The sequence below is a fragment of the Echinops telfairi genome, unplaced genomic scaffold, assembly GCF_000313985.2.
Source record: "Echinops telfairi isolate 266 unplaced genomic scaffold, ASM31398v2 ScPeMD7_7420;HRSCAF=8458, whole genome shotgun sequence".
NCBI lineage: Eukaryota > Metazoa > Chordata > Mammalia > Afrosoricida > Tenrecidae > Echinops > Echinops telfairi.
The window spans coordinates 54,187,474-54,207,444 of NW_022111320.1; the positions used below are offsets into that span (position 1 = coordinate 54,187,474).

At 42.4% G+C, this 19,971-nt stretch overlaps 1 protein-coding gene across 10 annotated transcripts in view; it reads left to right on the top strand.

Annotated features, from left to right (window-relative positions):
- Window positions 1-19,971, top strand: part of CACNA1D (calcium voltage-gated channel subunit alpha1 D) — a 364,222-nt gene that overhangs the window by 202,325 nt on the left and 141,926 nt on the right. For all 10 annotated transcript variants that reach the window (XM_004715209.3, XM_004715211.3, XM_045297543.1 and 7 more), the window contains exons 4-5: window positions 8,429-8,568; window positions 17,659-17,801. In XM_004715209.3, the coding sequence (XP_004715266.1) occupies window positions 8,429-8,568; window positions 17,659-17,801 (283 nt within the window). The remainder of the gene's footprint in view (window positions 1-8,428; window positions 8,569-17,658; window positions 17,802-19,971) is intronic.

Consider the following 19,971-nt stretch of genomic DNA (forward strand, 5'->3'; position numbering starts at 1 on the left):
CCTGTCTGGCTCATCTCCTCCCCGAGACCCCTCTGCAAGGGGATCTCCAGTGGCTTACAAGGTAATTAAATTCTTATGGATAAGTGCTTTCCAAAGGTGTTCTCCAAGTTGGCAGGTTGCTTTTTCATTTTTTTCTTTTTTGATAAATCCTTTTGATGAACAATAGTTTTAAATTTTCTGCAAAGTCCCACTTATTTTATCGTTGTGCTTTGGTTGTTACATTAGATAATCTGTTGTTAAAAGACAGCCCTGACTGCATTACCCTGCTGGTTCTTCTAAGAATTTTATGATTTTAGTTTGCCAATTTAGGTTCTTAATCCATTTTGTTTTTGTGATGTGAGGCATGGATCCTGTTGGATTTCTCTGCATGTGGAAATCTAGTTTTCCTAGCATCAGTTACCGAAGAGAGCTTTCTTTCCCCGTTGAATGCACTTAGCACCCTTGACAAAAAGTAGGTGACCACAGGCGTGTGGAATCTCTGGACTCAATTCTATTCCATCAGATTATATGTTCGTTATTATACCAGTCACAGGTTGTTTCTATGACTGGAACTATGCAATCTGTTTTAAAATCAGGACAAAGGAGGCCTCTCCTCCTTTGTTCTCTTTCAACATCGCTTTAGCTATCTGTGATCCCAGGCCATTCCGTATAAAATTGAGGAGTCTCTCTCTTGTTCTTTTCATGTCTGTAAAGAATGCTTCAGAAATTTTGATTGGAATTGTATTGAATCTAGAGATCACTGCGTGTAATATTTACATCTTTACAATATTATGTCTTCTAATTTGTGAACAAAGTGCCCTAGTTGCTAACTCCAAGGTCAGCAGTTCAAAACTACCAACTGCTCCGCAGGAAAGACTGGACTTTCTACTCCTGTAAAGGGTTAGTGTCCCAGAAACCCACGGGGCAGTTCTGCCCTATCCTGTATGAGTCAGGATCAACTTGATGGCAGGGACTAGTATTAGTAATCTGTGAACATGGAACATCTTTCCATTTAAATCTTCCTTAATCTCTTTCAGCAATGTTTTATAATTTTCATCATATAAATTATATATATATATGTCTTTTATATTCCTGGTTGAATTTATTCCTAGTATTTGATCCTCTTGTTGCTATTTTAAATAGAATTATTTTCCTAATTTCCCTTTCAGGAGTTTCATCGCCGGTGCCTAGAAACCCAGCTGATTTTTTTGTTGTTGACCTTGTACTTTGCAATTTTGGTAAATTTTTCTATTGGCTTTAAAAATGTTCAAGTGTATTCTTTGTGCTTTTCTACATGTAAGACGAAGCTCTCTGAGAGTAGAGGTAATTTTACTTTTTCTTTTCTAATCTGGATACAGCTTTTCTTTTTCTTGTCTTGTTACTCTGCCTCGGGCTTCTAATCCAATATTAAATGGAAGTGGTGAGGTGGATAGCCGGGTCTCCTTCCTGATTTTCAAGGTAAAAGGTCTCAGTGTTTCTCCATTAAGTAGAATATTAGCTGTTGGCTTTTCATATATGCCCTCAATCATATTGAGAACTATCCCTGTATTCTAGTCTTCTTGTAGGTTTTCATTAAGAAAAGTGTTAGATTTTACCAGATGCTTTTTTTTTTTTTTTGCATCTCTAGAACTGATCATGTGGTTGTTTTCTTGGTTCCATGGATGTGTGGTGCATTATTTTGCTACATTTTTTAATGTTGAAATATTCCTTTGTTCCTGAGACAAATCTCGCTTGGTCATGGTGTATAACTCTTAATATGCTGTTGGATTCTGTCCATTTGCATTTTGTTCAGGATTGTTACATCTATATTCAGGAGGAATATGTGACTGTAGATGTCTTGGTCTGGTTTTAGTATCAGGGTTGTGTTAGCCTCATAGAATTAATGAGGCACTTTCCCTTCCTTATATATCTTTTAGAAGAGTTTAACCAGGGTTTTGTGAATTTTTCTCTAGATGTCTGGTATCATTTCCCAGTGAAGCCATCTGTCCAGAACTTTTTTGATATTGTTGTTGGGACGTTTTAGTTTATTGATTTGATCTCTTCATGTGTTTGTCTGTTGAGACTTTCTAATTCCTCGTGAGTCAATTTGGATGGGTGTGTGCTTCTTAAGAATTTGTCCAAGTTACTCAGTTTTGTTGTTGTTTGTTGCCATATGATTGATTGTACATAGAATTAAGTCATATTCCCTTTTCACTTTGGGGTCAGTTGTCATGTCTTCTCTTTTATTATTTTTTGGTTATTTATATCATTTTACATTTTTTTCTCCGTCAGTCTAGCTAAAGGTTTCAAAGAACCAACTTTTAGTTTTGTTGATTCTCTCACTTGTTTTTCTGTTCCCAATTTTATTTATTTATGTTGTGATCCTTGTTATTTTCTTTCTCCTGTTAGGTTTAGGTTTAGTTAGCACTTCTCTCTAGTTCCTGAAATTGTTGAGTCCATGTTGATTTGAGACCTTGTAGGAAGTTTTCTGATTTATGTTTTCTCAGAGTACTCCCTTCACTGCATTTCTTAAGTTGTACTTCCATTTTCATTTGGAGCTAAACATTTTTTATATTTCTGTTCTGATTTCTTTGTTGGCCCTTTGGTTGTTTAATAGTGTGTTATGTAATTTCCACATATTTGTGTATTCTTAGTTTTAAAAAAATTCTGTTTTGATTTCTAGCTTCATTCTTTTTGGTCAGAAAATGTATTTTTTGATGTTAATGATTTAAAATTTAATGAGACATTCTTAGTAATCCCAGCATATTGTCTATCCTGGTGAATGATCCAGGTGCATTACTATGTAGTATATATTGTGTTGTCATTGGTGGAGAGTTATATACTTGAGGGGAATTCAAAAAGTTCATTGAAAAATTCCATTATCTTTTTATTTCATTTTTGAAGCCCCTCACAGGTCTGTTAAACTTAATTGTTTCATAGTATTAGTACTCTGTTTCCTTGTTGATCTTCTTTCCAATTTTGAAAATGGTGTCTTGAAAGTCTCCAACTATTAATGTAGTGTTATCTATTTCTCAAATTCTCTGTGTTATATATTTATTTACTTAGCTGCTCTGATGCTGAGTGCATGTATTTATGATTGTTATATCTTCTAAATGAACTGACCCTTTCATAACTATATATTATCTATCTAACTTTCTCAACAGATTTTGTCTTAAAGTGGACTTTATCTCTGATATTTGGATGACCATTCTCACTTTCTTGGTTTTTATTGCAAAGAATATATTTTCCCAGGGAGGCAAAAGAGATTTATAGAGATATAAATATAGGCATGTATGTATGTAAATATATTTATATATAATGATAGGGATACAGGTCTATGTACATATGTCTATATGTTAAATATTAAGGTAGCAGATGGACATTGGGCCTCTACTCAAGTACTTCCTCAACGCAAGCACACTTTATTCTAATAACCTGGCATTCTGTGATGCTCACCTTGCCGACACAATGGATGCTGAAAACAAAATGGGTGCATAAGAAAGCTGATGGTGCCTGGCTATTAAAAGATAAAGCATCTGGGGTCTTAAAGGCTTGAAGATAAACAAGTGGCCATCGAACAGGGAAGCAACAAAGCCCACATGGACGAATCACACTAGCCTGTGTGATTACGAGGTGTCGACAGGAGCTGGTATCAGGCATCCGAAGACCCAAAACAACCATATGGATGTGAGCCAGGGGTGTGGAGTGGAGACCCAAAGCCTATCCGTAGACAATTGGACATCCCCTCACAGAAGGGTCACAAGGAAAGGACACGTCAGCCAGGGTGCAGTATACAGCACTGACGAAACACACAGCATTCCTCTAGTTCTTTAATGCTTCCCCCCACCCCCACTCTCAAGACCCCAGTTGTACCTTACAAATCCGGCTAGGTTAGAGCATGTACACTGGTAAAGATAAGAGCTCTGGACACAAGGAATCCAGGACAGATACCCCCCCCCCCCAAGACCAATAAAGAGAGTAGCAACATCATGAGGTTAGTGGGGAGAAAGGGTAAACCGATTGCAATGATTGATGTATGACACAATGATTGATGTACAACAATGGGGTACGAACAACAGAAACATGGGTGAAAGACAGCAGGTATTGTAAGATATGAAAATAATAATAATTTATCATTGATCAAGGGTTCACAAGGGTGGGGGAGGGAGGAAAAAAGAGATGAGCTGATACCAAGGACTCAAGTAGTTAGAAAATGCTTTAAAAATGATGATGACAACTTATGCACAAATGTGCTTGATATAACTGATGTATGGGTTGTTATAAGAGCTGTAAGAGCCCCCAATAAAATAATTCATTAAAAAGAAAAAAGGGGGTGTGTGGAGAATAGTTTAGCCCTTGCTTTTATTTTCAATCTCTTGTTGGCTGTGGGGGACTTTTCAGGTCTAGCCCCTGCTCAGCCCTCACATGGAAAGGACACGAAATTTAGTGCTCAGTTTTTTTGGGTTTGTGCTTGTGTACAATTTCTTCATCTGCGCCATTACTTTGTCCACTGTACCCTAGACCATCTTCTTGTGGGCTCAATATTTCCTCCATTTGATAACTCACCTGGCTGGTTGCACATTCACACGTCACCCAGTTAAGAGACTGACATTTCTCCCAATAAAATGTTTTATTAAAATATTTTTAAAAGAGAGACTGAATTTTTCTGTGGGCTTATTTTTCATATTACTAACTTTAACTCAAGTAAACAATCCTTTTGTAGAGCAAATTATCACCTTTTCTTCCCCATGATTTTGTTTTTAATTTAAGTAAAACATACTTCTCTTGTTTACTGTAGACCAGTGGTTCTCAACCTTCCTCATGCCGTGACTCTTTAATATAGTTCCTCATGTTGTGGTGACCCCCCCCCCACCACAAAATTATTTTCATACTTCACAACTGTAATTTTGCTACTTTTATGAATCAGGTGACCCCTGCGAAGGGGTCGTTTGACCCCCAAAGGGGTCACGACCCACAGGTTGGGAACCACTGCTGTAGAGGTTCCTGGTTTCTTAGATGTTCATTTTGCTGCCAAACTTAGGACAAGGTAGCACCAGCTTCTAGGCAAACTGGCGTGTTGTTCTTGTTCTGACTGCTTTGTGATTACTGTTTCCATTATTGCAGAGCTTTGTAACAGACAAATCACATTACAGATAGGGCTTCTAATCAATGCTATCAAGTGGTTCACTAAAGATTTTGGAAAGAGAAAACAAATTATTGTCCAAAGAAAGGGAGAGAAGGTAGGGGGAGGTTATACTAATTCAGTTATACTAATGGCCCTTGTATTACTGTGGCAAATTACTTACACATAAAAGCCCAAGAGAAGAAACAAGCTGTGTTTGGTAGGTGTACTCTCTGTTCTCTGTCTTGTTTTTCTGCTCTGAAGTGTAGTGCTGTCTTGACGTAGGGATGTAACTGCTATGAATATTGATGGCAAAGAAAGCCCTTCTTTTTCTGCCCTGGTAAATAAAGCAGAGGGGGATGGAAAGGGTAGAGGGACTGTAAAATCAGTGTGCTGTTTATAGCTTTGCTTGTTCCCATAGAACTCCAAGTCTCAAAAACATCTCGTTGATCTACATTTGATAGTCAGGGTCTAATTTCAGGACTCGTTGCTTTTCTTTCAACCTTTTAAAGTGATATCACTGCTTCAACCTAGTCTTCTTGGCTCTCTCATCCCTGTACCATATCAGAGTAGCTCCCTGTCCCTCAGCTTATCCACGGTGCTGCGAGTGTATGATTATTCACCCAGTGGGTGTTTGGCTTGGTGGACATTCGATGGGAACACTCTAGGGATGCAAACAGTGAGCTGGAAGGCAGACTCCTGCTCTTGAGAACCTCACAGAATAGACAGCTATCTCAGAGAAGAATCCTTGCGGGTCTGTTGGGTGACGTAGAGAGGGGTAGACCCACAGCTCTAGGAGCATTGAACATCCAGCCTGGGGTGAAAGTATGGTGGTGGTGTCAGGGAACACCTTTGAAGCTGGGCAAAGGGAGTGGGTGCAGGAGGCTGTGCCAGGCCTGCACCAGGACCTGTTCAGCAGTCTGGAGGAAACATGAATATAGATGTTGCACATGGACTTGGCTTTTTAACTTAAGCACACTGACTCTGGCTATCGCACACTAGAAATAGAGTTTGTTAGATGGATGTGCTGGTTCAGAGAATCAAAGGGCACTCTGGAGGGCAGGTTTAGAAATGATAGGAATAATGATAGCCTTGGGATCTGGTGAGTAGGAATCCGTGACACTGGCTTTGGGGACATTGAGAATAGAGACAGTGGTGGCTGAGACAGCAGCTGTGGCCCAATAGCTCCCCTGGTGGTAGAGGGGGTGGATATATCCGTAAGACATGGGATCTTCAGCCTGGAACTCCACAGCAGAGGGCTTGAATCAGAAGTGCCTTAGGAAATATGATATTTAAAAGTAAAAAAGTACTGGGGCTTGTATTATTTTTCTAAGGTTGCTATAACACATCCTTGTAGTGAGTACTTAAAACAAGAGAAGTTTAATTCTACCACAGGCCAGGAAGCAGAAGTCTGAATTTATTTCACCTTCTGTGCTAGGTGTGCAGGATTGGCTCCGAAGGGAGGCTTTAAAGGAGGACGAGTTCCCTGCCCCTCTCCCAGCTCCTGGGAGTTGTGGACAATTCTTAGTGTTCCTTAGCTTGTAGACATATCATTGCAATCTCTGTGTTCATCTTCGTTGTCTTCTCTGGATGTATTGTCTGCTCTAACCCAGCATGACCTGACCTCAGGCTTTAGCTGCTTTTGCAAAGACCCTGTCTCCAAATATGGTCACAGTCTGAGGTTCTGAGGGGCATGAATCTGGGCGACACTCGTCAACTACAGTGTTACTAGAAGCAAGTAGGTGGCAGTTTTGCAAGGACCCGACCTAGAATGCAGATTTCAAAAGTGGTCCTCTCTTAGGAGTCTACGACTCTGGTCCCAGGGGACACCAAGGTCACTTAGCATCGTACAGTCCAGAAAGACAATGTTCTACATTCTCTTTGGCTGAGAGGTAACGGGGTCTTAAAAGCTCATGAGCAGCCATCTAAGGTGCCGCTCACAAAATTTATATTTATAAAAATAAGCCCCCATTTAACACAACAAAATCCTTGCCTCTTTGTGTGTGGCATTTACTTGTGAAAAAGAAGGGCAGGGGGATACGTGGACTGACCCTGCGGCTAAGGATGGTCTTTGTCAGTTACCTGCCGGAGACTGTAGGCATTCTCTCTGGGAGCCTTGAAAACACCCCTGTGGTCCTCAGTCTATACTTTCCAAGCACAGGTTCCACAGTAGGGATTTTCTAACCTAATCCTGGCAGCCGGAATAAGATCACTGAAGCAGAAAGGGATACTGAGCATTTCCAGAGCCAAAGCACCTTAATAAATGAATTCTATGCCTTCTACTTCCCTAAGGTATTGGTAAATCGACCCAGGTCTACGGAGCAGAATGAATATTCATTTAGCACGTTAAGGCTTATATTGAAGAGTTTTAATTACTGTCTATTTTCTATTTAGTTATTATTTAAGTTGCTTCTGACCAGGGGATGCCTCTTTTAAAATTAACAATAAACATGCCAGCCAGTCCATATTTCTATTAAGGGTGAAACTGTATATAAATCTTTATAACCTTTATAAATGAAAACCTTTAAACCTTTGTAAAAGAGGAAAGAATCATCGTTTTTTGGGACTCCCGATGGATGTGTTTTCCACAGCCTGTGACGCCACGTGCGCTGGAATTGGGAAGGTTCTAAGACTCAGCCAGCCTCGAGGTGCCGGGACTCAGAGGTCTGCTGGTTGTCAGTCAGATGGTAATGGGTGCTGAGAACGCCTCGAGAGGTGGTCCCGAGGCTCCTGGGAAAGGGCACCCTGAACAACCAGCAGTGCTCCGTGGCAGAAAGCAAGCCGCGTTTGCTACCAAGAATCCTCCCCTCTGACTACTGTGCATAGGCAGAAGCTTTGGTCCAGAGGAGGGGAGGGACTTGCTCTAGTACGTGCAAAGCTGACTGTCACCTGGAAGTCACCCAAGAGAAGGAGAGGATCAAAACAGATGCAACTTCATTTCCTCCAAAGGACGTTCTTTTCAAAGCTGCTGGTGGAAGCTGGGTTGCACCCTTGTGCTTTTCTGGGCCTGGTTTGGCAATCTCAAGAGGAGAACAAGCTGCTACGTTTTGCAAATGTGTTCAAATCACCAACGCGTCCATTATGTCCCAGGCAGACTCATTGCCCGCACGTCAGCAGGTGGCAAAATGCAGTCATGCATCCTGGAATGAGAAGTGTTTCGCATTTAGTTGCTTATGAGAAACTCAGTGTTAACATTAAATGCCTTCCTGACTCAGGTGCAGTGTAATTGTCCTATTTCTCATAAGGAAACTTTGCCCTGAGATTCTTGCTTAGATTTCTGAGAGATTGATTCTAATCCCGGTTTCCCCCTCTCTCCCCTGCCCCTTCTTTCTCTGTTTCTCTTCACAGGAAAAAGTAGAATATGCCTTCCTGATTATTTTTACAGTCGAGACATTTTTGAAGATTATAGCGTATGGATTATTGCTACATCCTAATGCATATGTTAGGAATGGATGGAATTTATTGGATTTTGTTATAGTAATAGTAGGGTAAGTCTCTCTTGATTTGGGGGGCAAGCTGATTTGGAACAGGGGTGGGGGGAGGGTCCAGAGAGAATGTGGTTTCTCTTTTATACCAGTGATTCTAGCCAGAACCAATCAGGAATTCTTTGGTAGACTGGTGGTGCCTGCAGTTAATCTCTGGGCAGAGACTGGTTTGGAATTCTCTCATTACTGTGGCTCCCCTTTTCAATAACATCTAGGGAAGGGAGATCAAGCCCCAGATGTAAGAGGATTCATGTCCCCAGGCCTCAGATCTCCACGAATAGGCCAGTGTAGTGAAAAGTGTCGTTAGGCAGGTTCATGTATAGAAGCCCTCCAACCAGTAGTAATCTCAAACACCCCCCCCCCCAAATGATGAAAGTCAAATGCTCTGAATGCTCTGCACCCTGCTAACTTGAAATAAATAATAATAAACACGAAGTGCTTTGCTATGTAACATCCTTTGAGCCAGGATATAAATTTTTCTGCTGACTTGTGGGAAAATTTCTGGCAGGCTACTCTTCTGTTTTAAAAAACAAAAACAGCACCCAAATCATGTCATATCTCTGGCATGAAGCTAAATGAGCTGCAGAGTGCAGAGAAGCCGGCTTCTCCCTAAGTCCTTTACGGGGGAACACACCCGCAGCTTTCAGTTAAGAACATTACAACCAAACATATAGTGGCCTGTGTTTTGCTGGCTCTTCGGCACCTGGGAATGCTGTCAACAAGAGAAAAATGAATCCGTGGTAGAAGAATTGGCCCATGTATCCATTTAGGAAGATAAAATACACCCCAACAGAGTGGGTCACTCCTGAAATTATGTTTGCTCCTATGTAGATCGAGATTGTTAAATGGGCTCTTTGCCTCATCTCTGGGGATTTGTTTAACTATCTTTGCAGTTGAGCGAGGTAATTTTCCCTTGGATGACTTTATTATGAATCTTTGGGCTCTTCCTGGGAGACTAAGACTGCTAGATAGTGAGAGATTGAGATCAACCTTGGACCTACTCTTCATCCTAGGAAGTTAAAATGGGATTAAAAGTGATGACCCATACAGCTGGATAATTACACTTATGGAAGAAAAAAAAAGATTTGTTTTGCAAAATTGGCATCTAAGATGTTACTGCCAAGGTAATATAGCTGAAGTGAACAAGTGGCAAATCCGAGGGGACTTCCCACAGTTCATGGAAAAAAATCCCACTCCTTTTGAAATCCATTTCTCCATGAGCTTGTTGAAGACTCTCCAGATGTGCCACAATCAGGTGCCTTCCTGTGTACGATGGAGGCCTTCCTGGAATAGCAAGCAGGAGCCTGGGAAGTCTCTTAGCTTTGTCACCATCTTGCTTGACCCTCTCCTATCTCCTGGAGCGTTCTGGTCAGCTCCATTTCCTTTGCCCATGCAAGGACGGCCTGGGCTCTCTGCCCGAGACTCTGTACCGACAAGAGCACCGCACAAGAATGGAGAACCAAGAAGAGTGTAGTGGTGTGACTGGACCGGCGAGATAGACAAGAGTTCAGGACGGCTGAGATGGCTGACATTTGAGAGACAAAGTAGGGGAGAGGAGAGAGCCTTGTGAAGTAAAGAGTTTATAACTATGCCTGGGGGCCCCCCCTGAGTGTTGAGTAAAGACCAAGAGACACTGACACAGGCGAGGAAGACCACCAGGGGAAGAGAACCCCTGGGAGCTTAGTTACCAGAGCTCACACAGGCTGTGAGGACATTCGAGTTCCCACCACCGAGAGTGTAAAATAATCACTGAAGACGCAGCTTGCAGGAGAGGCCCAAGAAAGCTCTATCTCATTTTGGTAGGACTAGACGAGCCCTAGAGCTGGAATCAGGAAGCGGTAGTCAAACTAATGGGCTGAATATAGTCCGCCGTCCATGTTTGTGAATAAAATTTTTGTTGGAATGCGGGCTGTCGATGGCTGCGTTTTGGCGCTACATTGGCAGAGTTGAGTATTTTGGGTCCACAGAACCTAAAATATTTACTATCTGGCCCGTTACAGAGAAAATTTTCTGATATCCCCCCAATCTAAAGACTACCTTAACTCCTTGCTAACCCTTCTGGAAAACAAGCCAGAGAAATATCAAGCTGATAAAGTAATTTTACCAACCAAAACAAAACCCAAACATTTGTTAGAGGAAAACGACAAAACCCAGACATTCAACAAAGTAGTATTTACAGTCTGCAGGGTCCACTCAGCACCTGCTAGACACGTGCTGGAACAGCACACGTACTCAGTCCAACAGACTCACAAATGACGGAGCTGATGGGATTAGCCAGGAAGGATTTACACGACTTTAAGGCAGCTATTAGAAATGCGTTTATGGACCTGATGAAAAACATGAGTAAGATCAGAGATGGGCTTATATAAACAAGAAACAACGGAATTTTGAAATTGGAAAAATATAATAGCTGAAAGGAAATTGTCTGGCCTGGTGTAACAGCAGTTTACTATTAAACTATTAAAAAAAAAAACCTCAAGGAAATTGAAGAAAAGACACGACAGTAACAGGAAGAATAATGCTTGAGAAAAAAAAATGAACCTCATTTCAGTGACCTGTGGGGTAATGTCAACTGATCTAACAGATGTATATTTGGCAAATGTCTTCGAAGGAGAGGGGAGAGGCAGAAACACATCCAGAGGGAAAGGACATTACAGACTTCTCGGCAACTATACAAACCGAAGACAATTTAGAGACAGCTTAAAAATAGGGAGAAATTCTTAGTCAATGAAAATTTTCAAAATTGAAGTCTCAAAACTTTTTCAGACAAGGCTGAGACAGTTCTTCACTTGTTGGCCTGTACCTCAAGCAGTAGTGAAGCGAAGCAACTTGTCAGGCTACAGGAAAATGGTACCTGATAGAAATTTGGATCTACACACAAAAAATGAAGAGTGACAGAAAGAATAAATCTATGGGTAAATATAAAGACACCCCCCCATTCTAAAATCTCTTTAAAAGCAAAAATAAAAATATAGCCTCTATAGATGTAAAACATGTGACAATAATAACACAAAAGACAAGTATAAGGAAATAACCGTACACTATTGAAAAGTTACACAGTGAATTGCATGGTAGAATCGTATCGAAGGCGGATAGTGCTAAGTTACAAAAGCCTGTTGCAAGCCCCACAGCCTGTAGACACACCTCTTCACTACCTGCTTTCCCCTCACCTCCACATCGACAAATTAGCTTATTTTTTGGATATTTTAGTATATAACATTTTATCAGAACATAGCCACACATGTCTGTGGCTATTTTTGCATTATAATGGTAGAATTAAGTAGTGTGACAGCAATCCTATGGCCTGCAGGGTCTAAAATATTAACTACATGGTACTTTCTAGAAGTTTTTTTGCTAATTCCTGCTTTGAGGAGACCACAAAAATTAAGATGCATAACTTTACGTATAATATAAATCAAACCACACCAACCCCACTGCCATCAAGTCAATCCAACTGAGAGGGACCCGACAGGGATTCAATGGGAGCATTTTTTTTTCAAGTGGTGAGAGCTTAATCCAAAACAGAACTTCAGTTTCAACCCAGAAAATGCCTGATTATATATATTAGAAAAAAGGGCAGCCAACTCTATAGTGTCATCAAGATTGTCTACTTGATTCAACAAAGTAGCATCCAAAGGAGGATTCGTTTTTAAGGATTAAAAAGAAATAGTTCATAATAATAAAGGAACTATTTCAGCATGGAGATATAACAGTCCTAAATGTATATATGCTTAATGATTTTCAAAATATATGAAGCAAAACTGATAGAAATGAAAGAAGGAATAGACGTATCCAGTATTTTAATTGTAAAAATTTTGTTACATATCTCCGTAACGGATAGAATGTGTGGACAACGTTATTAAGGATAGAAGAGACTTGAACAGTATTATCAACCCACTGGACCTGGTTGACATTTGTGGAACAGGCAAGTCAACAAGAACAGAATCTGCATTCTTCTAACACTCTCATGGATCATTCACCAAAAAAAAAAGAAAACCCAGGATAATTCTAGGCTGTAAAACAATCTCAGTAAATGTAGGAGGGTTGAAATCAAACCGTGTTGGGGTTTTTGATTGAAGGTAGCAATGTGTTTGGATAACAGGCCAGTGTAAAAATTACATGGACTTACATGTACTAGTCATGAGCAATTAGAAAATATTATTTACTCTGACATCACAAACGTGGCTTATGTACAGATAAATTTAACAACATATTGCAAGAAAAACTATAAAGCCCTGCTGAAAACCATTAAAGATGACCTAAACAAATCATAGAATGATCTGCCGTGTTCCTGGATTAGAAGTGTCAAATGCTGTTAGGATGTCAGTTCTCACCCAAGTTGTTTTATAGATTGAACACAATTCCCATCTAAATCTGAGGATTTTTGCAGAGATTGGTAATTTATATGGAACTTGGAGGCTCTTGATGAAAACAAATCTTAACAGACAGAACTGGAACAATAAAACCACAGTGGTCAGTTATAGAGTGATATTGATACAGGGAGCAGGCATAAAGATCAATGGGAAAGAATAGGAGCTCCAGAAATAAATCCATCTTTATATGATTAATGCGTGTTAGACGAGGAGTTGAGGAAAGTGTTTCCAACAAATGGTATTCCACGTCACAGCGCCCTGTACCAGGAACTTACTGCCTCAGAGGGTTCCAAGGCTACCTTCCTTACAGAAGAGAGCCGCCACCTCTTTCCCATGGAGTAAATGACTGGCTCAAACCACACCACTGTTCTGGTTGGCAGCCAACCACTGTAGTCACCATGCCGCCAAGGGTCCTGGCCTCACTCACCCTGCATCCAAATGCCATCTTAAAAGGTGTCATGAGCTTACCTTAAACTCTTTAAAACTTCTAGGGGAAAACAAGGAAATCATGATGATCTAGGAGTGGGCAAAGATTTGTTTACACATAAAAAGTACTAACCAAAAGTACTAGCAATATGAGTGGGGACAGGAAGAGGGAGCAGGGGGGAACCCATCACAAGGGTAGATATAAAGCAACAGCTCCCCCCCCAGGGGACGAATAACAGAAAGGTGGGTGAAGGAATGGACAGTGTAAGACACAAAAGAACAATAATAATGTGTAATTAAGATTTCACGAGGGTGGGAGGGAGGAGGAAAAAGAGGAGCTGATACCAACGGCTCAAGTAGAAAGAAATTGTTTTGGAAATGGTAATGGCAACCTATGTACAAGTGTGCCTAATACCATCGAATGATGGATTGTTTTAAGATTTCTAAGAGCCCCCCCCAATAAAATGATTAAAAAAATGCTAACCATAAAAGAAGTAATTGAAAATTTGGACTTTATCAAGATTTAAAACTTTTTTCCCTTTCAAAAGTCGATGCAGAAAGTGAAAATGGAATCTACAGATTGAAAGAGATGTATATTCACAATATGTACATCTGGCAAAGCACTGGTATTGAAAACACAACCAACTTTTACAAACCAATAATAAGACAGGCAGCTCAGTAAGTAAATGGGCAAGCGATTAGAACAGATCTTCACAAAACAAGATGTATGGGTTATCAGGAAGCACCTGAAGAAGTTGTTCAACATCATTAGTGACTAGAGAAATTAAATGTAAATTGAAACAGAAATAACATACCCGTTTGTCTTACTAAACATTAAAATACTGACAATACCAAATATTAACCAAAATGTGAAGCTAGAAATCTTAGATATTCCATGTTAGAAAATCAAAGTGGTACAAATACTTAGGAAAACAGTTTGCCAGTCTCTTAGGATGTTCAATATATACTTATCGTATAACCATATTATCATTCTATTCTTTGACGTTTACCTGAGAGAAATGCAACGAGTGTCCACAGAAACATCTGTACGTTAGTGTTCATTAGTGGCTTTATTCATCACAGAGAGAAACCAGAAACCACCCAACCATTCAACAGGCAAATGCATGAACTCATTGTGATACAGTCCTGTGTAGAACATTGCTCAAGTCATAAAAAGAAATGAACCGCTGACAAATGCAACAACATGGATGCATCTCCAAAACATTGATGCTAAACAGAAGATGAGAACATTCCATATGATTTTGTTTAGATGAAATGAGAGAAAAGGAAGAAAAACCACTCTAGAGTTTTAATCTGTAGTGATAACCTGCCAATTAGTGATTGCTTAGGACTGAACATAGGGGGAAGATTGACCGCCAAGGGTCTGGAGAGAGCTTTGTGAGGAATTGGGAATGTGGCATACCTTCCTTGTGGTGAGTTGATTCGGACCCCACGTGACAGAGCAGAACTGCTCCATAGGGCGTTCTTGGCTGCACCCTGGTGGAAACCGTTTGCAGGTCCTCGGCCTGGGGAGCTCCTGGGTGAGTTTGAAGCACCAACCTTTTAGTTAGTGGCCAGGTGTCTAACTTAGTGTATTTACCAAAGCGCATCTCATGGCACATCTAAAATAAGCATATTTTTCCTACAAATTAAACTGCAGTAAGGTTGATTTAAATATAAAAAACATCATTTGGTAAACTAGTGTTAATAAAATTGGAACTATGACCCTTATTTCTCATGTGAAAATTTTAGAATATCAAACTATTTGAAATATGCACTAAATTGTACTCAGAGAAAGAGCAGAAGAAAAGCTTTCAAAAAGGGGAAATCCGTGATCAAAAAGGGGAATTCCGTGATCAAATTCCGTGATCAATTCCTAGTTCCTACTGACTGAAGGAAGGTTCCAGTAGCTGTCTCTGTCTCAACCCAAAGGATTTGCCTTTCCAAGCCCACAGTGACTTGTTGCTTTTGTACAGATTCCCACACTAGAACCTCGAGAAAGTGACTGAGCCGGTCAAGCTGCCAACTGTTACTGTGTCCACAAGAGGACTCCCGGAGCTTGTGCCCTTCCTTTCACAGAAGAGTTGGTGTGGAACAACTTTTATCCTACCCTTCACTTTTCAATAAGCATATCTGAGGCTTTTTGGCTCATCACTTCAGCTTTCATACCAGTGAGCCAGGGGGCGTCTGGATTGTGTCCCTCGAGGCAGCTTCTAGCCTTTTCCCTGTCCTAAGGGCAGACTTTGAATAACAGCCCAGGGTTAGAGACTACTTCCTCTCTGGCCCTCATCTCGCCTAGCGCATGGTGCTGTTTGGGGTTGGGGAATGGGAAGGAGTAGCGTCTTGGGATATTGGAGTGGCTCTGGATCATTTAATCCAGTTTATTCGTTTCACAGAAGGGTAAACTGAGGCCCAGAGGAAAAAAAGACTTTCCTTGTCAGTCTTGGGAAGGAAGCCCGCAGTGGCCCCTTATGCCTGCAGCCAGCTTCCTCTGGCTCAAGCTCCCTGTGAGGACACACAGACACCTTCCACCTGCTTCCAAGGGCATCTCTGGAAAGACAGGAAGGAAAGGGTCCTGCAGTGTACATTGTAAAACACTGATCTTGAAAAGCAGTCTTAAGCCACCACCTGCATAAATTTACTTTCCTGGCCCTTTGGCCTTTGGGACGAAAATTCCTGTGGCTACCACATTTCAGAAGAGTTAGAGGTTTTCTTTCTTCCCCTTGTGATGTTTTTGAGAGGCTGCAAGCTTCTTGTGGAAGGGAAGCGTTTCACATTAGCTCTTCTGCAGGGGTTGACAGTAATGAAAACAGAACAAAACCACTGCGCTAATTCAAGAGGAACCCGTCCTAAGTGTGATCGGTCCTCCCCTGTCTTAGTTAGGAAGAGCCCACCATCAGAAGTGAGAAAAAACAGGGACCTAGCGTATCAACCCTCCTAGTCTCCATCTTCCCACCCCCACCCCCGATATTTCGTAGCTAATTGCTATCCTGTTTTTAGAACAAATGGCTGGTCTATAAATGTCCCGGGATGACACGACTGTGCTGGATCAAGTCTGCAATCAGACCACCCTGTGCTTATGCAGCCAGGGCCTGGTGAGCTGAGGCATGCTGGCCGAGGGGGCGGAGTTTTGGCTTTGGCGGCTCATTAAACTTCAGAAACCTTTTCTTAGTTGCTGGGCCAATAGTCCCCACAATCTGATTGGCCAGGGATGCTTCTGTTTGAAATGGGCAAATTTATATTTATTCTGAAAAACAAAAACAAGCAACAATTCCAATGAGTAAACATTTATTTGAGAGTGCAGACGGAACTGTCGCATGTGCAGGTTGCCTGAAATGGGTTTATCCGTGAAACCTCTTGACAGGAAAACATTCCCATGGCTGCCGGACATACTATGAATCACATTTTGAGAGAGAAAATGGGCAAGATTATTGCCTCACCTTCAATTATTATTGGATTTTGCTTTCTCAAAGCCCTTGAACATCTGCAATCTACATTATTCCCCTAATGTCCCTGTAAGGTTGAAAGTGTGGGGGTAGAGGGAGGTAGCAGCAGCCCAAACACCCACAAGTGGGTGACTTGCATGGCAAGTGGTGGTGTCTGATGATTAAGATGTGGGGCTTTGAAGTCAAAACGTTGTCATTAATTGATTCATCGGCTAAGTTAGGAGTCCTCGTTATATATCAGGAACTGCTGGAGGCCCTGGGGGCAACAAAGCAGACTGAAAGTCTCGCTCTTCTAGCAGGGGAACACATGCTGGCTCTCCACTTGTCTGGCTGCCTCTGGCACCTCAGTCAGTCTCATCAGCGCTCTTGCCTCACCTGTAAAGCGTTGTTAAAACATTCTCGCTGCACAGTGCTTTGTGAGGATTTGTGAGATTGATGATTTGAGGGCACTTCAAAAGTTTGTTGAAAAATTCCATGGTCTTAATTCACGCTCTTCCCCCCCCATCCCCCACCCCCACCCTCGACCCTCACCCTCATGTTTGGAATTCCCCTTACATGTAAAGTGCCCAGCTCTGCCATTGCTGCAGTGATCCTGTTTGGGGTGGGAGGTGACTTGGCTCTAGTTGCTATTCCCCTGACAACATAAGATGAGCCCCTTTCTCAAATAATTTCCAATGGTGGGCTTTTGCTCAGACACATCGCTGGTTCTTGCCTCTGCCTCACCTCGCCTGTGATTTAAGCAGCCACCGCATAGAATTAGCCGTAGTTCAAAAATAACTACTGTTATCATCTTGTTTTGCTTCCCTGGGGGACAGACTCTAACATTTCTTCCTCTCTTCTTCTTTCAGATTGTTTAGTGTAATTTTGGAACAATTAACCAAAGAAACAGAAGGCGGTAACCACTCCAGTGGCAAATCAGGAGGCTTTGATGTCAAAGCTCTCCGCGCCTTCCGAGTGTTACGACCACTTCGACTAGTATCAGGAGTGCCCAGTAAGCACTTTCCCTTTCCTACACTTGGGAATTTGCTGGGATGTTTTTCTTCAGGGTGGGCCTCAGATTTTGCAGCAGTTTGCCAAGAGGGGAGTTTCTGTGTAGCACTGGGGGGCTTGGCCAAGGATAGGGCTTTGCAGTTTTACAAGTGCTTGGGATTTCCATGACAACAGGGAGAGGCGGGGCCCGCCACTGGTCGTTGTCATTTTGATCCTGAAGAGAGGCTCCCCTCTGGAAGGACTAAGTCAGTGGTGGCACCAGTCTCCTGATTGCTGAGTAGTTTTCTCCAGGGACAAAATGGTGCATCGTTTCCTCCTCACTCTCAAGCCTGTGGTGGGTTAAGGACGTGGAGGGTATAGGAGGGCTCAATGGCCTTGCTTTTCTCGTCAAAATGGGAAGCAGTGGAGGACTGGGTTCTTGGAAACTGCTCAGCCTTTCCAGGTCCGGGAAGTGTGCCTGCCCAGCTCCAGGGGAGAGGGATGAACGCCCCGGTTTCCTCATCCACACACAGCAGCACCTGTCTGCATGTCGTTGTTAGGACCCAATGAGACGGTACAGGGGGAGTTCCCAGAGTGATGTCTGAACTCGGGGGAGAACTCTCGATAAGTAACTATTATGATCTACCGGCAACAGTCAGCGCCGGGCCACAGTTCAAGCCTTGCCGCCTTTCCTCAGACCGCCAGGCTCGCTCGAGCGCCACTTGAGTTGTAACGGAGCCCTGTCTGCGCTCTGGCCGGGACCCTCAGGGCTCTGATCTCTCATAGAGCCCCTCCTCGGGAGACTCCAGAGAGTAGAAACCGCACTCTTCCAAAGAAAGATTCTGAGAAGGTTTCCTGATCACAGCTGGAGGAAAGGTTTTAGACTGCAGGACATGCCTGGGTTCTTTTTGTTTTCCAACTCATAAAGCCATTATAAAAAAATAAGGCCCCCCCCTCATCTCCTTTGCCTCTCCAGAAGTTCTTTATGACAGTTTAGTAACCTTGTTGATGTTCAGAATGCACCAGAAGTTCTGTGTGTGTGTGTGTGTGTGTGTGTGTGTGTGTGGCGGGGGTAGGGGTGGGGGAATCCAACTTTCACATTTTGTAATGTAGGAAGTGGTGTTTATGTACACTTGTTTTTTCCAGATGCTTCATTTATTTTCATTGAAGAAGATCACAAGTCAAAAGCAGAATTTTCTGGAAGCAATTGAGAGAAATAGAAATAACTTGAAAATAACTGGCTCTTTTAAGTGTAACGTGATTACTCTTGTATAAGCTGAGTTTTTCAGCACATTTTCCTGCAGTTGTGGTAAAATTAGGCGCCTTGGCTGATAGGTCGGCTTACACGAGTATGTGCGGTGCATTAGAGGAGCAGGGAGCAAGCACGTTTCTTCAGATGTAGTTGTTTTGTTAGATCTCTCTGGAGCTAGATATACCTCGGTCCTTGGCTCCGCGCAAGAAATAATTCATGCCGAAGCCTGGTTCGTGATGGAAGTGTGTTTTATGAACGTTAGAAGTTTCGGGTTTACGCGGCACCCAAGGGACTCCTCCCCATCATGCGTCCTTGCTGGAAACGGCTTGGCATCCTGCAAAAGTGTCCCAAAGTCCTGCCAAAGCTCTCTGTGGCATAGTTCTCTCTCTTCCTCTCGACTCCGGGCTTCTGCCTCTTCAAGGATTCCACGGGGAGGCATGGTGGAAGACCCCTGATGGACCCCGTTGGCTGAATTGAATTCACCTGGCCTAGGTGGGCCAATTCAAGTTCACGCCCACCCCTGCCTACCAGCAGGAACCCTGAGCATGTGCAGTGCGCCACTCCTTTGTTCCCCTGTCTTGGCCCTCTGGGCATGCCTTAACGGACATTCCCCCGCCCTACACTAGTCTACCTAACAGTTTCAGCTTCATCTCGTTTCAAAGTAGACATGACACCACCACTCTTCCCCCAGTACCCAGTGACGGGACCGTGTGCCTTTGGGACATGCTAGGGGCGGACCTGCTGGAGCTGTGGCTTCACGCATGCAGGGCTCTGGCAGATGAAAACTCTCAGAACTCAGCCTTGTTTGTGCTGCATTGGCCAACCAGCATTTTATCTGTTGACCATTGGGGTACTCTACTTACTCTTGCGATTCAGTTATAAAATAAATCTTTTCCTTCTCTCCAAAACCATCACTGTTGGAAATTTGGCAGAGGAAATT